The sequence below is a fragment of the Acinonyx jubatus genome, chromosome D4, assembly GCF_027475565.1.
Source record: "Acinonyx jubatus isolate Ajub_Pintada_27869175 chromosome D4, VMU_Ajub_asm_v1.0, whole genome shotgun sequence".
Taxonomy (NCBI): domain Eukaryota; kingdom Metazoa; phylum Chordata; class Mammalia; order Carnivora; family Felidae; genus Acinonyx; species Acinonyx jubatus.
This window is the reverse complement of record NC_069391.1, coordinates 12,626,284-12,644,397: the sequence shown is the minus strand read 5'-3', so window position 1 is coordinate 12,644,397 and position 18,114 is coordinate 12,626,284. Positions and strand designations below refer to the sequence as shown.

The following is an 18,114-nucleotide window of genomic DNA, read 5'->3' as shown; positions in this document are numbered from 1 at the left end:
ATTAGCTGAAATATATGCTTCAACAAGGAGAAGAGGTTCAGGATGAGGCTTAAGAAATTAGCAGGCGTGAATCAGTCATGCAGAACCTTGGAAGACATGATGAACAATCTACACTTTATCCAAAAACAAAGTAAGAGCCATGGAAGAATTTGATAAGAATATTGACCATGTCATATTAAAAAATATCACAATAGGTGAAGAATGGATAGTAAGCATGTGTTTGCAGCAGCTGGAGGGGATGCTGGAAAGGCAAGGATGAAGTGATGGGATGCAAGGCCAGAAGCAAGGAGACTAGTTACAAAGTGGTCACAGCTGGTTAGATGGGAGGTTATGAAAGTCTATCTAAGAGAGACAATGGAGTTGGAGAAAACTACATGGATTTAAGTCTCCTTCAGGGTCAGAATCTAAAAAATACGGTAATTCTAATGTGAATTGATTTTGATAGACTATAGAAAATTAAGAAAATGAAGGTGTTTAAAACCTCTCTAAATTTGTGGCTTGGACAGCAGGTTGTATAGCTGAGTTACTTACTAAGATATAGGACATATAAAGAAAAACATACTTGAGAAGTTTTTAACACACTGAGTGTGAAGTACCTATGGGTCAGAAATTCAGCGGGAGGTGGATATGTTTTCGAGATTGAAATTCATGGGATGTCAATATACAAAAGCATGAGATTGCCTAAAAAGCAATGAAAAGAATAAGAAGAGTTGAGGAAAAAAATTCAAGATTAGAAAGACCCCGAATAGCCAAAGCAATCTTGCAAAAGAAAACCAAAGCAGGAGGCATCACAATCCCAGACTTCAAGCTATACTACAAAGCTGTAATCATCAAGACAGTATGGTACTGGCACAAGAACCAACACTCAGATCAATGGAACAGAACAGAGAACCCAGAAATGGACACACAAACGTATGACCAACTAATCTTTGACAAAGCAAGAAAGAATATCCAATGGAATAAAGACAGTCTCTTCAGCAAGTGGTGCTGGGAAAACTGGACAGCGACCTGCAGAAGAATGAACCTGGACCACTTTCTTACACCATACACAAAAATAAACTCAAAATGGATTAAAGACCTCAATGTAAGACAGGAAGCCATCAAAATCCTCAAGGAGAAAGCAGGAAAAACCTCTTTGATCTTGACTGCAGCAACTTCTTACTCAACACGTCTCTGGAGGCAAGGGAAACAAAAGCAAAAATGAACTAGTGAGACCTCATCAAAATAAAAAGCTTCTGCACAGAGAAGGAAACAATCAGCAAAACTAAAAGGCAACTGACAGAATGGGAGAAGATATTTGCAAATGAAATATCAGATAAAGGGTTAGTATCCAAAATCTATAAAGAACTTATTAAACTCAACACCCGAAAAACAAATAATCCAGTGAAGAAATGGGCAAAAGACACGAATAGACACTTCTCCAAGGAAGACATCCAGATGGCCAACCGACACATGAAAAGATGCTCAACATCACTCATCATCAGGGAAATGCAAATCAAAACCACAATGAGATACCACCTTACACCTGTCAGAATGGCTAGCATTAACAACTCAGGCAACAACAGATGTGGGTGAGGATGCGGAGAAAGAGGATCTCTTTTGCCTTGTTGGTGGGAATGCAAGTTGGTGCAGGCACTCTGGAAAACAATATGGAGGTTCCTCAAAAAACTAAAAATAGAACTAACCTACGACCCAGCAATTGCACAACTAGGCATTTATCCAAGGGATATAGGTGTGCTGTTTCGAAGGGACACATGCACCCCCATGTTTATAGCAGCACTATCAACAGTAGCCAAAGTATGGAAAGAGCCAAATGGATGACATCGATGGATAAAGATGTGGTGTGTGTGTGTGTGTGTGTGTGTGTGTGTGTGTGTATGTATATATATATATATATATGTATACATACACACACACACACACACACACACACACACACACACACACAAAGGAGTATTACTCAGCAATCAAAAAGAATGAAATCTTGCCATTTGCAACTACGTGGATGGAACTGGAGGGTATTATGCTAAGTGAAATTAGTCAGTCAGGGAAAGACAAAAATCATATGACTTCACTCATATGAGGACTTTAAGAGACAAAACAGATGAACATAAGGGAAGGGAAACAAAAATAATATAAAAACAGGGAGGGGGACAAAACAGAAGAGACTCATAAATATGGAGAACAAACTGAGAGTTACTGGAGGGATTGTGGGAGGGGGGATGGGTTAAATGGGTAAGGGGCACTAAGGAATATACTCTTGAAATCATTGTTGCACTATATACTAACTAATATGGATGTAAATTTCAAAAAAAAAAATAAAAAATTAAATTAAAAAAAACTCATTTCACATACATACTCTTATTCTATAGGATGATTTCCACAAACATTAAACATCATGTACTTGTATCCTAAAGCTTATTCTAAAATGTATTACAATATAATTTATATGGTCATTAATCTATTTTAATAAAAATACATTCCAGATAAAAAAAATTCAAGATTAGAGAAGAGAGAAAGAGGGACGGAGTGGGGAGAGAGGGAAAGAAAAGTGATGGAAGGGAAGAGAACAGGGCTGAAGACAGACCATAGTGAACACTGACAATCAAGGAAATAACAGAGAAATAGTGTCCCCAAAGGGCATCAAACAACCAGAGACATAGAAGGAAAAAGTGTGGGACCGCAGAAGCTAAGAGAAGAGAAGGGTAAGCGTTGAAAATCACCCACTGAATTTAGGAATAAGAAGGATTTTGGTGATGTATTGTCAGTGAGTGTAGGGGACAGAATCTAGATTACAATAAATTGAGTAATAAATGGAAAGTGTGAAGTCCAGAAGGTGGCTAGTTGTATTGATCCAACAAAGAAGCTTTGTTAGATGGGTAGGTTGGAAAGCCACTGAGGCAAAGCCTTGGGCATATTTGTAGGAGACTCAGAAAACATGAGATCAATCATGGAGAGGTAACAGAATGAAGACAAAAGAAATTTGGGAGAAAAATGGGTAGGAACAGAGACTGGGTAGATTTATGAGTCAATGATTCTAAGTAATGGGTAGAGGGGAAATACAGCAAAGAATTCAATGTTCAAATTTAATATTTGATAGGTAAAGCAGTTCCAAGTCTTCCTAATATGGCGGTGGGAAGAGACTGGCTAAAGTGCAATAGACATCAAGATCATTTAAAGATGAGCTCAAAGAATAAAAAAAGTCACGTTTTTGAGTAATTCATTCATGCAGATGCTGAAGGCACCCAGTTGACAGCTTATTTGGAGAGGTGAAGTAAACGGATCTAGGTACCAAAATCTGTCACAAAATAAGAGTCATTAGAGTTTGGTAGTTGGTGGTGTAGGTTTTGACATGTGACAGTTTCTACTCTATGCCCAGTACTTTTTCAAGCACTTTGAAAAAGCTTTCTTCAGAGTTGGATCAGAAAGATATCTAATTACAGTATAATTCAAAAAGATAAGTAGTTACAGTCCAGTTTCCAACCAAAACGGAAGAGTTAAGGCAACTATACTACAGACCCATTGGAAGTAATATTACATAGCCATTCCAATGATGTTTATGAAAAGCTTATGATATAATTTTTAAAGAGCATAATAGAAAAACTGTACAGAGGCATGATTCCAATGCTATGGAAAAATGCAGATTATCATATTTTAAAAACCTGAAACAATATGCTCCAAAATGTTAACAGAAGCTATATTATATAGGGAATAGAGGCACTTATGTATTTTTTTTATTTTTTATTTTTCTTAATATAATTTATTGTCAAGTTGGCTAACATACAGTGTATAAATTGCTCTTGGTTTTGGGGGTAGATTTCCGTGATTCATCGCTTACATACAACACCCAGTGCTCATCCCAACAAGTGCCCACCTCAATGCCCATCATCCACTTTCCCCTCTCCCCCACCTCCCCCCATTAACCTCCATTTGTTCTCTGTATTGAAGAGTCTCATGGTTTGCCTTCTTTCCTCTCTGTTTGTAACTATTTTTTCCCCTTCCGTTTCCCCATGGTCTTCTGTTAAGTTTCTCAAGTTCCACATGAGTGAAAACATATGATATGTCTTCCTCTGACTGACTTCTTTCACTTGGCATAATACCCTCCAGTTCCATCCCTGTTGTTGCATTGAAGAGGATTTCATTCCCTCTCGTTGCCAAGTAGTATTCCATTGTATATATAACCCATATCTTTTTATCCATTTATCAGTTGATGGACGTTAAGGCTCTTTCCATAATTTGGCTATTGTTGATAGCACTGCTATAAGCATTGGGATACATGTGCCCCTATGAAACAGCACTCCTGTATCCTTTGGGTAAATTCCTAGCAGTGCTATTGCTGGGTCATAGGGTAGTTCTGTTTTTAATTTTTTGAGGAACCTCCACATTGTTTTCCAGAGTGGCTGCACCAGTTGGCATTCCCACCAACAGTGTAAGAGGGTTCCCATTTCTCCATATCCTCCCCAGCATCTGTTGTTTCCTTAGTTGTTAGTTTTAGTCACTCTGTCTGGTGTGAGATGGTATCTCAATGTGGTTTTGATTTGTACTTCCCTGATGATGAGTGATGTTGAGCATCTTTTCATGTGTCTGTTGGCCATCTGGATGTCTTCTTTAGAAAAGTGTCTATTCATGTCTTCTGCCCATTTCTTCACTGGATTATTTGTTTTTCAGGTGTTGAGTTTAGTAAGTTCTTTATAGATTTTGGATACTAATTCTTTATCTGATATGTCATTTGCAAATAACTTTCCCCATTCTGTCAGTTGCCTTTAGTTTTGTTGATTGTTTCCTTTGCAGTGCACGTATGTATTTTAGAAATATTTCTCTGCCATAACATTTACATAATCATGCATTTATTTTATAAGCAATGAAAATATTAGAGTCTTCTGAACTGTTGCTGAATCTCATGGCCTAGGAAGAAAAATCGAAGGGCTGACAAACTTTGAGAAGAGAAGGCAATTGCTCTTAAAAGCACCATTGCTGTGTTTGATTGCTCTTTTCCCCACCCCTATCCATTACACAGGACTCTGAAAATCAAGGCATGAAACAGCCAAAGGACAAGTTCCTGCTGCCTCAGGGAACAAACAGTCCCTATACTAAAAACAACCTACAGGCAAGAAGTAAATGCGTATTGCCACTAGCAAACAGTTTATATCCCACTGCTCTATGGGGCTTCAGCCTTTCTAAATACATGTGCAGAGAGGGAAGAAATCAAGGTCTTTGTCGGATTTATCCCTGAATTTTTATTCATTAGTACTGGGCACATGCAGATCCACTTAAAAAATACTTACTGAATCACAGTAAAGTTAGGGATGTTGCTTTCTTTTTCCTTTTTTAATATTCATTTTTTATATAAAATTTATGTCAAATTGGTTTCCATACAACACCCAGTGCTCATCCCAAAAGGTACCCTCCTCAATGCCCCATCACCCACTTTCCCCTCCCTCCCATCCCCCCATCAACCCTCAGTTTATTCTCAGTTTTTAAGAGTTTCTTATGTTTTGCCTCCTTCCCTCTCTGTAACTTTTTTTCCCCTTACCCTCCCCCAGGATCTTCAGTTAAGTTTCTCAGGATCCACATAAGAGTGAAAACATATGGCATCTGTCTTTCTCTGTATGACTTATTTCACTTAGCATAACACTCTCCAGTTTCATCCACGGTGCTACAATGGGCATATTTCTTTCTTTCTCATTGCCAAGTAGTATTCCATTGTATATATAAACCACATCTTCTTTATCCATTCAACAATTGATGGACATTTAGGCTCTTTCCATAATTTGGCTAAGGTTGAAAGTGCTGCTATAAACATTGGGATACAAGTGCCCCTACGCATCAGCACTCCTGTATCCGCTGGGTAAATTCCTAGCAGTGCTACTGCTGGGTCATAGGGTAGATTTGTTTTTAATTTTTTGAGGAAACTCCACACTGTTTTCCAGAGAAGCTGCACCAGTTTGCATTCCCACCAACAGTGCAAGAGTGTTCTCGTTTCTCCACATCCTCTCCAGCATCTATAGTCTCCTGATTTGTTCATTTTAGCAACTCTGACTGGCGTGAGGTGGTATCTGAATGTGGTTTTGATTTGTATTTCCCTGATGAAGAGTGATGTTGAGCATCTTTTCATGTGCCTATTGGCCACCTGGATGTCTTCCTTGGAGAAGTGTCTATTCATGTCTTTCCCCATTTCTTCACCGGATTACTGCTTTTCCCCTGAGATCAGGAACAGGACAGGGATGTCCACTCTCACCGCTGTTGTTTAACATTGTGTTGGAAGTTCTAGAATCAGCAATCAGACAACAAAAGGAAATCAAAGGCATCAAAATTGGCAAAGATGAAGTCAAGCTTTCGCTTTTTGCAGATGACATGATACTATACATGGAAAACATGATAGACTCCACCAAAAGTCTGCTAGAACTGATACATGAATTCAGCAAAGTCGCAGATACAAAATTAATGTACAGAAATCAGTTGCATTCTTATACAGTAATAATAAAGCAACAGAAAGACAAATAAAGAAACTGATCCCACCTCACAATTGCACCAAGAATCACAAAATACCTAGGAATAAACCTAACCAAAGATAAAAAAGATCTGTATGCTGAAAACTATAGAAAGCTCATGAAGGAAACTGAAGAAGATACAAAGAAATGGAAAAACATTCCGTGCTCATGGATTGGAAGAATAAATAGTTAAAATGTCAATACTATCCAAAGCAATCTACACATTCAGTGCAATCCCAATAAAAATTACACCAGCATTCTTCTCGAAGCTAGAACAAGCAATCTTAAAATTTGTATGGAACCACAAAAGACCCTGAATAGCCAAAGTAATATTGAAGAGGAAGACCAAAGGGGGAGGCATCACAATCCCAGACTTTAGCCTCTACTACAAGGCTGTAATCATCAAGACAGCATGGTATTGGCACAAAAACAGACACAGAGACCAATGGATAGAATAGGGACTCCAGAATTGGACCCACAAAAATATGGCCAACTAATCTTTGACAAAGCAAGAAAGAATATCCAAAGGAGAAAAGACAGTGTCTTTAACAAATGGTGCTGGGAGAACTGGACAGCAACATGCAGAAGAATGAAACTAGACCACTTTCTTACACCATTCACAAAAATAAACTCAAAATGGATGAAGGACCTGAATGTGAGACAGGAAACCATCAAAACCCTAGAGGAGAAAGCAGGAAAAAACCTCTCTGACCTCAGCCGCAGCAATTTCTTACTTGACACATCCCCAAAAGCAAGGGAATTAAAAGCAAAAATGAACTATTGGGACCTCATCAAGATAAAAATCTTCTGCACTGCAAAGGAAACAATCAACAAAACTAAAAGGCAACAGACGGAATGGGAAAAGATATTTGCAAATGACATATCGGATAAAGGGCTAGTATCCAAAATCTATAAAGAACTCACAAAACTCCATGCCTGAAGGGATGTTGTTTTCTAACAAATAGTCAAGAATAGGAAATAATTATTATATTACAGGAGATTGTTTCACTTGGATTCATCTACAAGATATCTCTGGAACAAGAATTAAGGACAAGTAGTTTATTTGGGGATCGAAGGAAACAGCAATAGGAGGGTGAGAAAGTAAGGCAGGGAAAGTAGGCTATAAATAAAGGACATCTATCAATGCAATTGTCATCTGGGTAATTGAAGCTAATTCCATTGGAGAAACATTGGGCTCCAACACACCTTGGATTTTCTCACCCTAAAGGAGAGTGAGCTGGGGTATTTGTGTACCAACTCCTATCAGTATTTATCTTGGGGCTCTGGGGTGTAGTTGTGGAGGAGAGCGAGTGTTCATTTTCTGGCATTTCCAGCCTGTTGCATTTATAGACCAGCGGAGCTCGAGTCCAGAAAAAGTCCCCAAAGAAATAAAAATACTGGTGGTTTACGTTCTAGTCAGAGTAAACTGAAATGGTAAGATAAATGGTTATGAGTAGAAACTTGGCAGAGTACATTCACCTCCTGCACTGCTCAGATCCACTCCTGTCTTGCTACAGATGTTTCAAGATGGTGGCCATAGGCGTGAACTGAGGGAGAGACAGCAATAAAACAGATGATATGAGGATCTGGGCCATCTGTTTCTGAAATTTATTTTTGTTTTCTAATGCCAAATTTGCTGTTGTATCTATCTGACATTATGACTTTTTGTGCCTGGCAATACTTAGCTCTAGTCATATCATGGCCTATGGTTAAACACTCAGTCTCTATGCAAGCCCAGCAGCTTGCCCAGCAGCTCCTGGCTCTAGAAACATTGCATTGCAATTCTTCTAGTGGCGCTTGCCAGAGGCTCCATGTGGTGCCATTATCTACCATGGATACCTCCAGCACCATGGGTTCTGCCAACTTAGATGATCCAATTAGTAGAGTCCCCTGTACCATAGCCTGAATCAGCTTCAGAGCCTTCTATTGCTTTAGATCCCACTTGAAATTGGCAGTCTAACAAGTCATTTGACAAATCAGTCAAAGAAGTATTCCAGGTATGGTATGTGTTGTCCCCAAAATCTGAAGAGCTCTACAATGTCCTGAGAGAAGTACAATAACTTGTCCTTTGCTTTTCAGTTACTTTTGTCTTTCATCCACCCAAGTGTAAGCTGTTCTATTGTCTTCTATGCTATGCTAGCTGCCACAGGTCTTTCTGTCTATAGCACATTGGATATCAATCTAAGGTATCTTCATTCTGCTCACCATATTTCAATCTGTCCCAAACCACCTCACATAGCTTTGTCTGTGTCTTGCCATCACTCTTGTTGGTACCGATGCTTACATAGCTTCCTGTTCCAGTACGTGAGCTCCCTAAATCCTGTACTCAAGTACTGTTGTCTGTTGGATCTACCAACTTGCCCCACCATAGATTTTCCCTCTCCAGTGCACCAGGTGTCTGCTGTGTCCCTCCCAGGGAGTCCAGTGCCTATAGCCAATCTATCTTATGGTCCACTTTGAGTTTGCTAAGCTGCTACTGCCAATATTCTGGTCACTTTTTTTCTCTGAATTTTGCCTAGAATGCTGTTGGTCTTCAACAATTCTGAGTTAACATTCTCCTGAGTCCCTCTGCTCCAGGGTACACGAAGTTGTGGCAGTAATATAAGATCATCAGAGTGATTACATTGGGCCCACCCAGATAATCCAGGATAATCTCATTTCAAAGTCAGCTGATTAGCAACCTTAATTCCATGCACACCTAATTCTCCCTTATCATGTACCATACCATATGCAGCAGTAATATAAGATCATCAGAGCTAGAAAGAAACTTGCCCAGATAAAAGCTCTGCTGTATCTACCATGTCCTAAACCCAGATATCAAAAAGCCAAAATAAACCCTCAAAGATTATTATCTCAAGGTATAAATACTATTTGAGTGTCATTTACCTTATTCCCAAGAATCACTAATGCCACAATAAATGATTATTATCTTCAAAGGTCAGTTTCAAAGAACCTGAAACTTTTAAACGTCGAGTCAATTTTTCTGGGTTGTGTGTGTGTCAACATTTTTTCCTATTTGCAAGTTCATTTCCTTTGTGGGTTATATTTCCTCCCTTCCTCCCTCCCTCCCTCCCTTCCTCTCTCCTTCCTTTCTTTTCTTTCTTCCTTGAAAACTATTTCTATTTGATGTAACCAACCCTAAGTTTTCAAGGAAGTACTAAAATCTCCACACACAAAAAAAGTGATTATTGCTGTCTCTCCCCACTTTGTATTTCATAGTAATCACCAGAAAGAAGAAACACACAGACATTTTCTTTGGGTTACTTGGTAGTCATAGCCCAAGATCTCTTTGTGTAGGAGATAGTTCTACCTAAATTCTCAGAGGCCATTGTGTTATTTGGCTTTCTGTCTGGACCTGGTTGGATCTAGTAATTTCTCTCTCTCTTTTTTGAACCTCTCTGGTGTTTACCTTATGTCAAAATGTGATTAAAGCAGAGGATGTAACAGAAGGGAGACTGAAGGTGCCTTGAGAGCCTTTCCCTGGGGGCTCATTCTCTAAGTTTCCCAGCACTAACATCCCTGCTACAGGACATCTTTCCTAGGGGAATCAAGGGAAAAATTGGGCAGTTAAGCAAGTCTGATGGATGTTTTGAACTGGAAATTATAACATCTTCTTCCTATCCCCTCAGGTTCTCTCCTTGGCTAGTTATACTACTAAATTCATAGATTCAGGGCTGGTAGATGGGAGTGACAGTCTGAGCATGTAGCTTTTCTTTTTGATGCCCAATAAATTTCTAGGACCTTGGAAGATGATATTTAGGTACCCTAAAGAGACAATCTCAGGGAACATTTACTTACCAAACTCTGGATCATAACTGCAGGCAAGGTCAGTACTGGGGATACAATGGGTATGTTTTCTCAGCATATATGAGTTTATATGTGTGTGTGTAAGAGGAAGAATCAGGAAGCTGATTCTGGCATGGAGAAGAGAGAATAAAAAAGAGAAAATGAGAGAGGGTGGGGAGACATGGAGTGACAGAAGAACAGAGAGACAGAAACAAAGAGAATGAGAAGTGATAGAGAAGGAAGGAGAAAATGACAGAGAAAGATAAAGTGAAGGGTCATACAGAAAGAGAAAGAAAATAAAAAAGCCAAAAATGAACCGAGAGATAAAGAGATATGGGGAAGAAGTCTTTGGAGGAATTTCCACTTGCTTTAGATCCTGACATAGTCCAGTTGATGAATGTGGGAGAGGGTGTTTTAGAGTCATCTTTGTGATTAATGACAAATGCCTCTAATGAGATAATAACCTCATATCCTTACATGTTAGGTAGGCATTAGCTTTGTGAAGCTATTGCTTCATTTTGTTGAATACCAGGTGGAAGCTGGGAAGGACATATGAATTTTGTTACATACCGGTACCCAGATAACCAGAGTATTTGGATATTACTGCAATATTGGTGTATCAGTTTCCTATTACTGCTCTAACAGATTACCACAAATGCAGTGGCTTCAAAAACCCACACATTTATTATCCTACAGTTCTGGAGGTCAGAAGTCTGAAATGCTGGCATTCCTTAGTGAGGCTCTAGGGGAGAATTTGTTTCCTTGCCTTGTCCAGTTTGCGTGTTTTGTTTATTTATTTATGTGTTTATGTATTTTTGTCCAGTTTTTAGAGGCCATTTTCATTCCTTGGCTCATGACCCCATTCCCCATTTTCTATGCCAGTGGCATAACATTATAAAATCACTCCCTGACTGATTCTTCTGCTTCCCTCTTCTACGTTTAAGGTTATGTGATTACATTGGGCCCACTCATATAACCCAGGATAATCTCATTTCAGAGTTAGCTGATTAGAAACCTTAATTCCATGCACACCTAATTCTCCCTTATCATGTACCATACCATGTCCCCAAGTTCTAGGCATTAGGATGTGGACATCTCTGGGGGTTATTATTTCTGCTTACCACAACTGACTAGCAGGGCTTGTAAGATGACAGGAACAACCAAGAGGGATATAAATACTTGGGATATGAGCTAAAAACTTACTTTTTTGGCATCTTTTGACAATAGTCCTAATTTTTCATTACAGGATGTTATTATGTTGCATAGGGAGGAAAGGAAGCATATTCAAAAATATATACTGTGTATATAATTTAAAATGCTGTTGCATCAACACAACCCTATATGTGTTGACAGCAGAAAATAAACTATAAATAAATTTGCATGAAATACTTGCTGGGAGTCAGCCTGATCTTTGCTTTCTCAACATGACATGAAATCCCAGGAAACCCAAAATCACCAAGGAGAAGAAGCCTAAGTGATGTAAATGAAAATGTGTATTTTTTTTAAATGTTTATTTATTTTTGACAGAGAGAGAGGCAGAGAAAAGGGGCACAGAGAGAGAGAGAGAGAGGGACGCAGAGCGTCCAAAGTGGGCTCTGCGCTGACAGCAGAGAGCCTGATGTGATCTCAAACTCATGAACCGAACTATGAGATCATAACCTGAGCTGAAGTCAGACACTCAACCAACTGAGCCATGCAAGTGACCCTGAAAATGTGTCTTTCCAAGGAAGTTGGAACAGAGAAGTCAGCAAAAGTGAGAGAGGTGGGAGTAAGGGAGAAGTTGGAAATGTGGGAGAGACACAGATTTTTCAGGATCTTTAAGCCATATTAAAGTTGTTACACTTCAAATTTTTAAACAGGGGAAGAAGTCATTTAAGTTTTAAAGAGGAACTACAGGTTTTTAAGAAAAAAATTTCTCTTCAGTGCAGAAGGGAAATGCATCAACATAATTCAGAGTCTCTTAAGAACCCTCTACTGAATTGATATAAACAAAATATATGTATACTGATGAATGTCCTTTAATTAAAACAATGCTAATCTTTGTGTCCATTTATATGAAAAGTTCACCTCCCATCTGAAATTTAACAACGGGTGGTGAAGTCAAATCTTCTGAAGTTTGCTGTGCTGTGGTTGAGGATTTGGAATACTCAGCACAGAGCATTCTTGGGGCAATAACATGGCTGACACATCATACTCCATGGTCTGGTCCTCAGTGTCACAGATGCAAGAATTCTGGTTTGTAGGTGAACCAAGAAAAACTGGCTCCCAATAACAGTTCTTCAACAATTTTACTAATTCCTTTATGTGCCAACATAAAAGAAAATATGTCAGAAACAGGTTAAGTTTCCCACTTTCCAAAACACACATATTTTTCATATGACTACTAAAAATGATTATTTCAGAGTCCTTAATATTTTCAACCATGCTTCATTCCCAGCAGAGGAAAGAGTATCATGAGGAGGGAGAACCAGAGCAGCGTGTCCGAGTTCCTCTTCCTGGGGCTCCCCATCCGGCCAGAGCAGCAGGCCATGTTCTTCGCCCTGTTCCTGGGCATGTACCTGACCACAGTGCTGGGGAACCTGCTTGTCATCCTGCTCATCAGGCTGGACTCTCACCTCCACACCCCTATGTACTTCTTCCTCAGCCACTTGGCCTTCACTGATGTCTCCTTCTCATCTGTCACTGTCCCAAAAATGTTGATGGACATGCATGCTAAGTACAAATCCATCCCCTATGAAGGGTGTATTTCACAAATGTATTTTTTTTTATTTTTTACTGACCTGGACAGCTTCCTTATTACATCAATGGCATATGATCGCTATGCGGCTATATGTCACCCTCTTCATTATACCACCATCATGAGGGAAGAGCTGTGTGCCTTACTAGTGGCTATATCTTGGATCCTGTCCTGTGCCAGCTCTCTTTCCCACACCCTTCTCCTCACCCAGTTATCCTTCTGTGCTGACAATGCCATCCCCCATTTCTTCTGTGACCTTGGTGCCCTGCTTAAGATATCCTGTTCAGGCATCGTCCTCAATGAGTTGGTCATGTTCACAGTAGGGGTGGTGGTCATTACCCTGCCATTCATATGTATTCTGGTATCTTATGGTTACATTGGGGCCACCATCATGAAAGGTCCTTCCACCAAGGGGATCTGCAAAGCACTGTCCACATGTGGCTCCCACCTTTCTATAGTGTCTCTGTATTATGGGGCAATATTTGGGCAGTATCTTTTCCCCAAATTAAGCAATTTCATTGACAAGGACATCATTGTGGCTCTCATGTACACAGTGGTCACACCCATGTTGAACCCCTTTATCTACAGCCTTAGGAACAGGGACATGAAAGAAGCCCTGGGGAAACTCTTGGGTAGGGCAACATCTTTATCACGGTGATTTTGCGACATTTATTTATTTATTTATTTATTTATTTATTTATTTATTTAAAAAATTTTTAACATCTATTTATTACTGAGAGACAGAGAGAGAGAGAGAGAGAGAGCATGAGCAGGGGAGGGGCAGAGAGAGAGGGAAACACAGAATCCAAAGCGGGATCCAGGCTCTGAGCTGTCAGCACAGAGCCCGACTCAGGGCTCAAACCCACAAACAGCGAGGTCGTGAGCTGAGCCGAAGTCAGACGCCCAACCAATTGAGTCACCCAGGCGCCCCAGTGTGACATTTATTTAAATCGGAACCTCCTTTTGGTTGATCTTGTGTATTTAATTTTCCATTAGAATATTTCTCAAAACTTGAATGTTTCAAACCCTAAGACAAACGGTAACATGTTGATATACTTGGTAAATATTTACTGACCAGAATTTCATTCCCTTATTAACAATGCTCTCCTTTATAAATAACTTTTGATCAGCAAATACGAGGTTAGTTTTACTACTTATTTCTGCAACTTGGGGGGATTCATAATACCATGACATACGGTTGCACTATCCCTTGTTTAGGAGATTTTGGAAGCCTTATATTTTGGGCCTATAATCTCAGGCTTTAACACACCCTAGAATCTAAAGAATTAGATATATCATTTCACTATACTCTCTTATGTATCCTAAACAGGTTTTATTTCCATCTTTATGGATCTATTGAAATCAAAGTATCCAAACTGCTTGTCACTTGAATAAGAGGAAGTGTATTACTCTCTGTCCATGGTATAAAATGTTACAGTAACCACTCTGCAGATGGAGGGCCCTGTTGTAAACCAAGACTTGCCAGCTCCCCTTTGCCAGTACTGTGTGATAGTTGCTGCTTAGCCCCCATATACAATCATTAATGAAAGCATGCTTCATGCTGGCCTCCTGTGTAAATATAACCAAATTATAGTGCATAGACTCTGAAAGTGTTATTGCTTTCCTACAAATGCCACTCCAGATTTAGCACTGACTATCCATGGACATTCTACCTTCCCAGGTGAAGAATAAAAGTAAAGCTTGTCAAACTTGAGCATGCATTCCTGTCACAGGAATAAAAGGTACAGCATAAGGAATACAGTCAATGGTACTGTAAGAGTGTTGTACGCTGATAGGTGGTATCTACACTTGTGGTAAGCACAGCATGACGTATAGGGAAGTTGAATCAGTTTTGTATACCTGAAATTAATGTGACATTGTGTGTCAACTGTACTCAAATTAAAAAAAAATCCTGAAGGGTTGTTAAAACACAGGTTCCTGGAATCTACCACCATGAGTTCCAATTCAGTAGTTCTGGGATGGGACCGCCAAGTTTTCATTTCTCATAAGTTTCCATATGACGCGGATGCTGCAGATCTGTGAACTACAATTTGAAGACAAGTGCTGTAAAGACTTAAATCATGAAAGTTGTGGTAGTCTACAACATCCCAAGCTATGACCTAACTAGGGGAAACAAATCTGGCAGGCAAGGGTCAGTGAAGAGGTCTCTCCACATCTCCTTTTGGGCTTACATCCTGATATTTTTCCTAAGGACAGTGTTTCTTCAAAGTCTGCCCTTAGAACCATCTGTGTTAGAATAACCTGGCCCCAGATCTCATGGATGAGCATCTCTGGGGATGGAGCTGGGATCTGCCTCTTTAAAAACTCCCAGGTGATTCTGCTGAACATCAAAGTTTAGGGACACTGACTAGGGCTTCTGTCCTGGAGGGAGTAAGAAGAGTACTGAGCAATTAATACATTTTTAATGCATGTCTCTAATCAAGAGCTTTGTGCCCTGTCCCCTTGGGCTCTTTGCCTGGTGAGTATAGTGGAGTCTTCACATCTCCACTTCTGAAGCTGGTGAATTGAGCAGAGTAAGCTCCAGGCTTATGATTTTGCTTTGTGTCAGTGAAAGGGTTAGGATCACAGAAGTTGTAGGCTAAATCTGGTCTCTGGGTGTCCTGCAGAGAAGCTGAGAAACCAAGTCCACACTCCCAGGAGCCAGAGGACTTGAGCATAAAGTTCAGAGCAGAACTGGGTATCTGTCATCAGGAGCAGGTGTGTGTGTGTGTGTGTGTGTGTGTGTGTGTGTGTGTGTGCGCATGCATGCACATAGACACAGGTGCTCATCACTTCTCAGTGCTCTCACTGAACCCACTTTCTATTACTAGTTCCTAAAGAGAGGGATACCACAATCACCACTGGCCACTGACTCTTGGACCTTTAACCCTGAACCTTGGGGAAATGAGGAACAGAATCAGCTGGCTGTGTAAGATTAGTGGGCATATCCCCAGATTCAAGCTGGGGGCCCCATCTCATCATTCAAGTTCTAGCTGTCAGAATCTTAGTTCTTATTTGCTTAGTGTTAATGGTGCTTAGTTCATAGTTGTTCTTAGTGCATGCGGTGTCAACCAGCCCTTCCCAATGCTTCTCTCCAAAGTCCCTGATCACCACCTCCCCTTTAGACAGCACTGCTGTTTCCACTTAGAAGTATATTTGAAAGGCAACTTTTGCCTAGAGAGCTTTGGTTCCTCTTTTCATTCACACAGCACCTGTATTACAGCTCTTCGTTAGAAGTTGATGATTTCCTCCCTGAAATCCCTAGTACAGTCTCATACATTCATTGAATGTGTCAAACCTTGGGCCCAGGAAAGATTTTCTACCTCAGTTACATTTACTGTGTTCCACTGAAGATAAGACCTTGAGTTTCTTCACTAGAGTTCTTTGCATTTTATATGGAACAGGAACAACATAGCCACATGTAGGACCCCTTGTTTAATTCTTTTTGACTCAGGGACTAGAATCCCAATTTTAGGAAGGAAACCCTGAGACTCCAACAGGTACAATGCCTTGTCCAAAGACATAGATCTGACAAATGGTGGAAAGGTGAGTTTAATCCACTCTGTCTGGTTCCAAAGCCCATGCTTTGCCTTCGACAGCACACAGCCTCACTGTCAAAGAAATATCAGTTCTCAGTAAGTGGTGGTTGAGGTATTATTGGCCAGAAGGCTGAGTGCGGTGGAGTAAGAGTCCATATATGATCTTTATAAAAGGTTTATGCAGAAAAAAAAGAGATATTATCAAATTGTATCCAAGGAATTTTTATTAAAATACCAAATCTCATAGACTAGATAAATTTACTAGTTCAGAAAGGAGTAGCCCTATTTATAAAGCATGAGGGAAAGCAGAGAGAATGGAGGGAAGGTGGAAGAAGTCCAGAAGTGTGGGATAGTGGAGGTCTCATTTTCTACCAGGCAGATGTAGTTGGCCCCTTGCCTGTATTTCCAACTTCATCATTGCGTCTATGGCCTTTGCCTGCATCAGGTCATAATCCCACAATGAAGTGGCTTTGTGGCACCTGAACTCTGCTCAATATCTGCCTATTGAGGGGAGGGAGCAGTCAGGAGGGAGAAATAAAGGGGTCTCATGACATGGAGGGCAGGAAACTAACATTGATTTGTGCCAACAATCTGCATGGTGTTTCACCAATATTATCTTATTAATATTCACAATTTTCTCATGACTGAGGCTCATAGTCATATCTCCAATTAAAAAAATTTTTTTAATGTTTATTTATTTTTGAGAGACACAGAGAGAGAGAGAGAGAGAGAGAGAGAGAGAGAAAGAGAGAGAGCACAAGCAGGGGAAGGGCAGAGAGAGAGGGAGACACAGAATCCAAAGTAGGCTTCAGGCTCTGAACTGTCAAAACAGAGCCCACCCTATGTGGACCTTAAACTCACAGACTGTGAGATCATGACTGAACTGAAAGCTGGACGCTTAACCAACTGAGCCACCCAGGCGCCCCATCATATCTCCAATTTAGAGATAAGAAAATTGAGACTCAAAATGGGTCACTTGCCCAGAACTCACAAACATGAAATAGTATTGCCAGAATGTGAATCTATTTCTAATTGCATTGCTTGTCTGATACACCACACTGCACTCAGACATGGGGCTCTATCTTTAACATCATAGCCAACAGTCCAAAATGCTGGAGTGAGCAGACACAGATTAGGAGCCTGGGCCAGTCACTCTTCTCTACTGGCCCACCTAGAACTCTCTTGTGTTGGCAGCTTTTCAGTAAGTTTAAAAAAGAAGATAGTATACCCAGATGGAGTAGTAGTATGCTCAATTCATCAGCCTAAAGAAGCAAGGGATTTTAAACCCACCTGTATAAAGCTCTTCTGAATTTTTCTTTCAGTTAACAACTACTATAATGCAATCCTAACATCCTGCATTTACATACTGTATGTAGGCAGATATAGGCATTTGACATTGATTTTTGTCTTAAAGGAACTTTTAATTAAGACACAGTGAGGTCATAAATATCTTTTCCTACTTGCTTTGCAGGATTTGGTAGTTTAGGCTTTAGACTATTTTAATGGGTAAATAGCAGTGGTTGAGGGAGAACACAAATAGATTTTGTAAGAAACAAAACCT

At 40.0% G+C, this 18,114-nt stretch overlaps 2 protein-coding genes across 4 annotated transcripts in view; one reads left to right on the top strand and one right to left on the bottom strand.

The window, feature by feature from the left end:
- Positions 1-18,114, bottom strand: part of LOC106965928 (olfactory receptor 1L8-like) — a 412,015-nt gene that overhangs the window by 106,255 nt on the left and 287,646 nt on the right. The gene's annotated exons all lie outside the window — the stretch shown is intronic.
- On the top strand, positions 12,713-13,700 carry LOC128312114 (olfactory receptor 1J2). The gene has a single exon (XM_053204667.1). It carries the CDS (start codon positions 12,731-12,733, stop codon positions 13,670-13,672), a length of 942 nt encoding a protein of 313 aa, XP_053060642.1. The 5' UTR covers positions 12,713-12,730; the 3' UTR covers positions 13,673-13,700.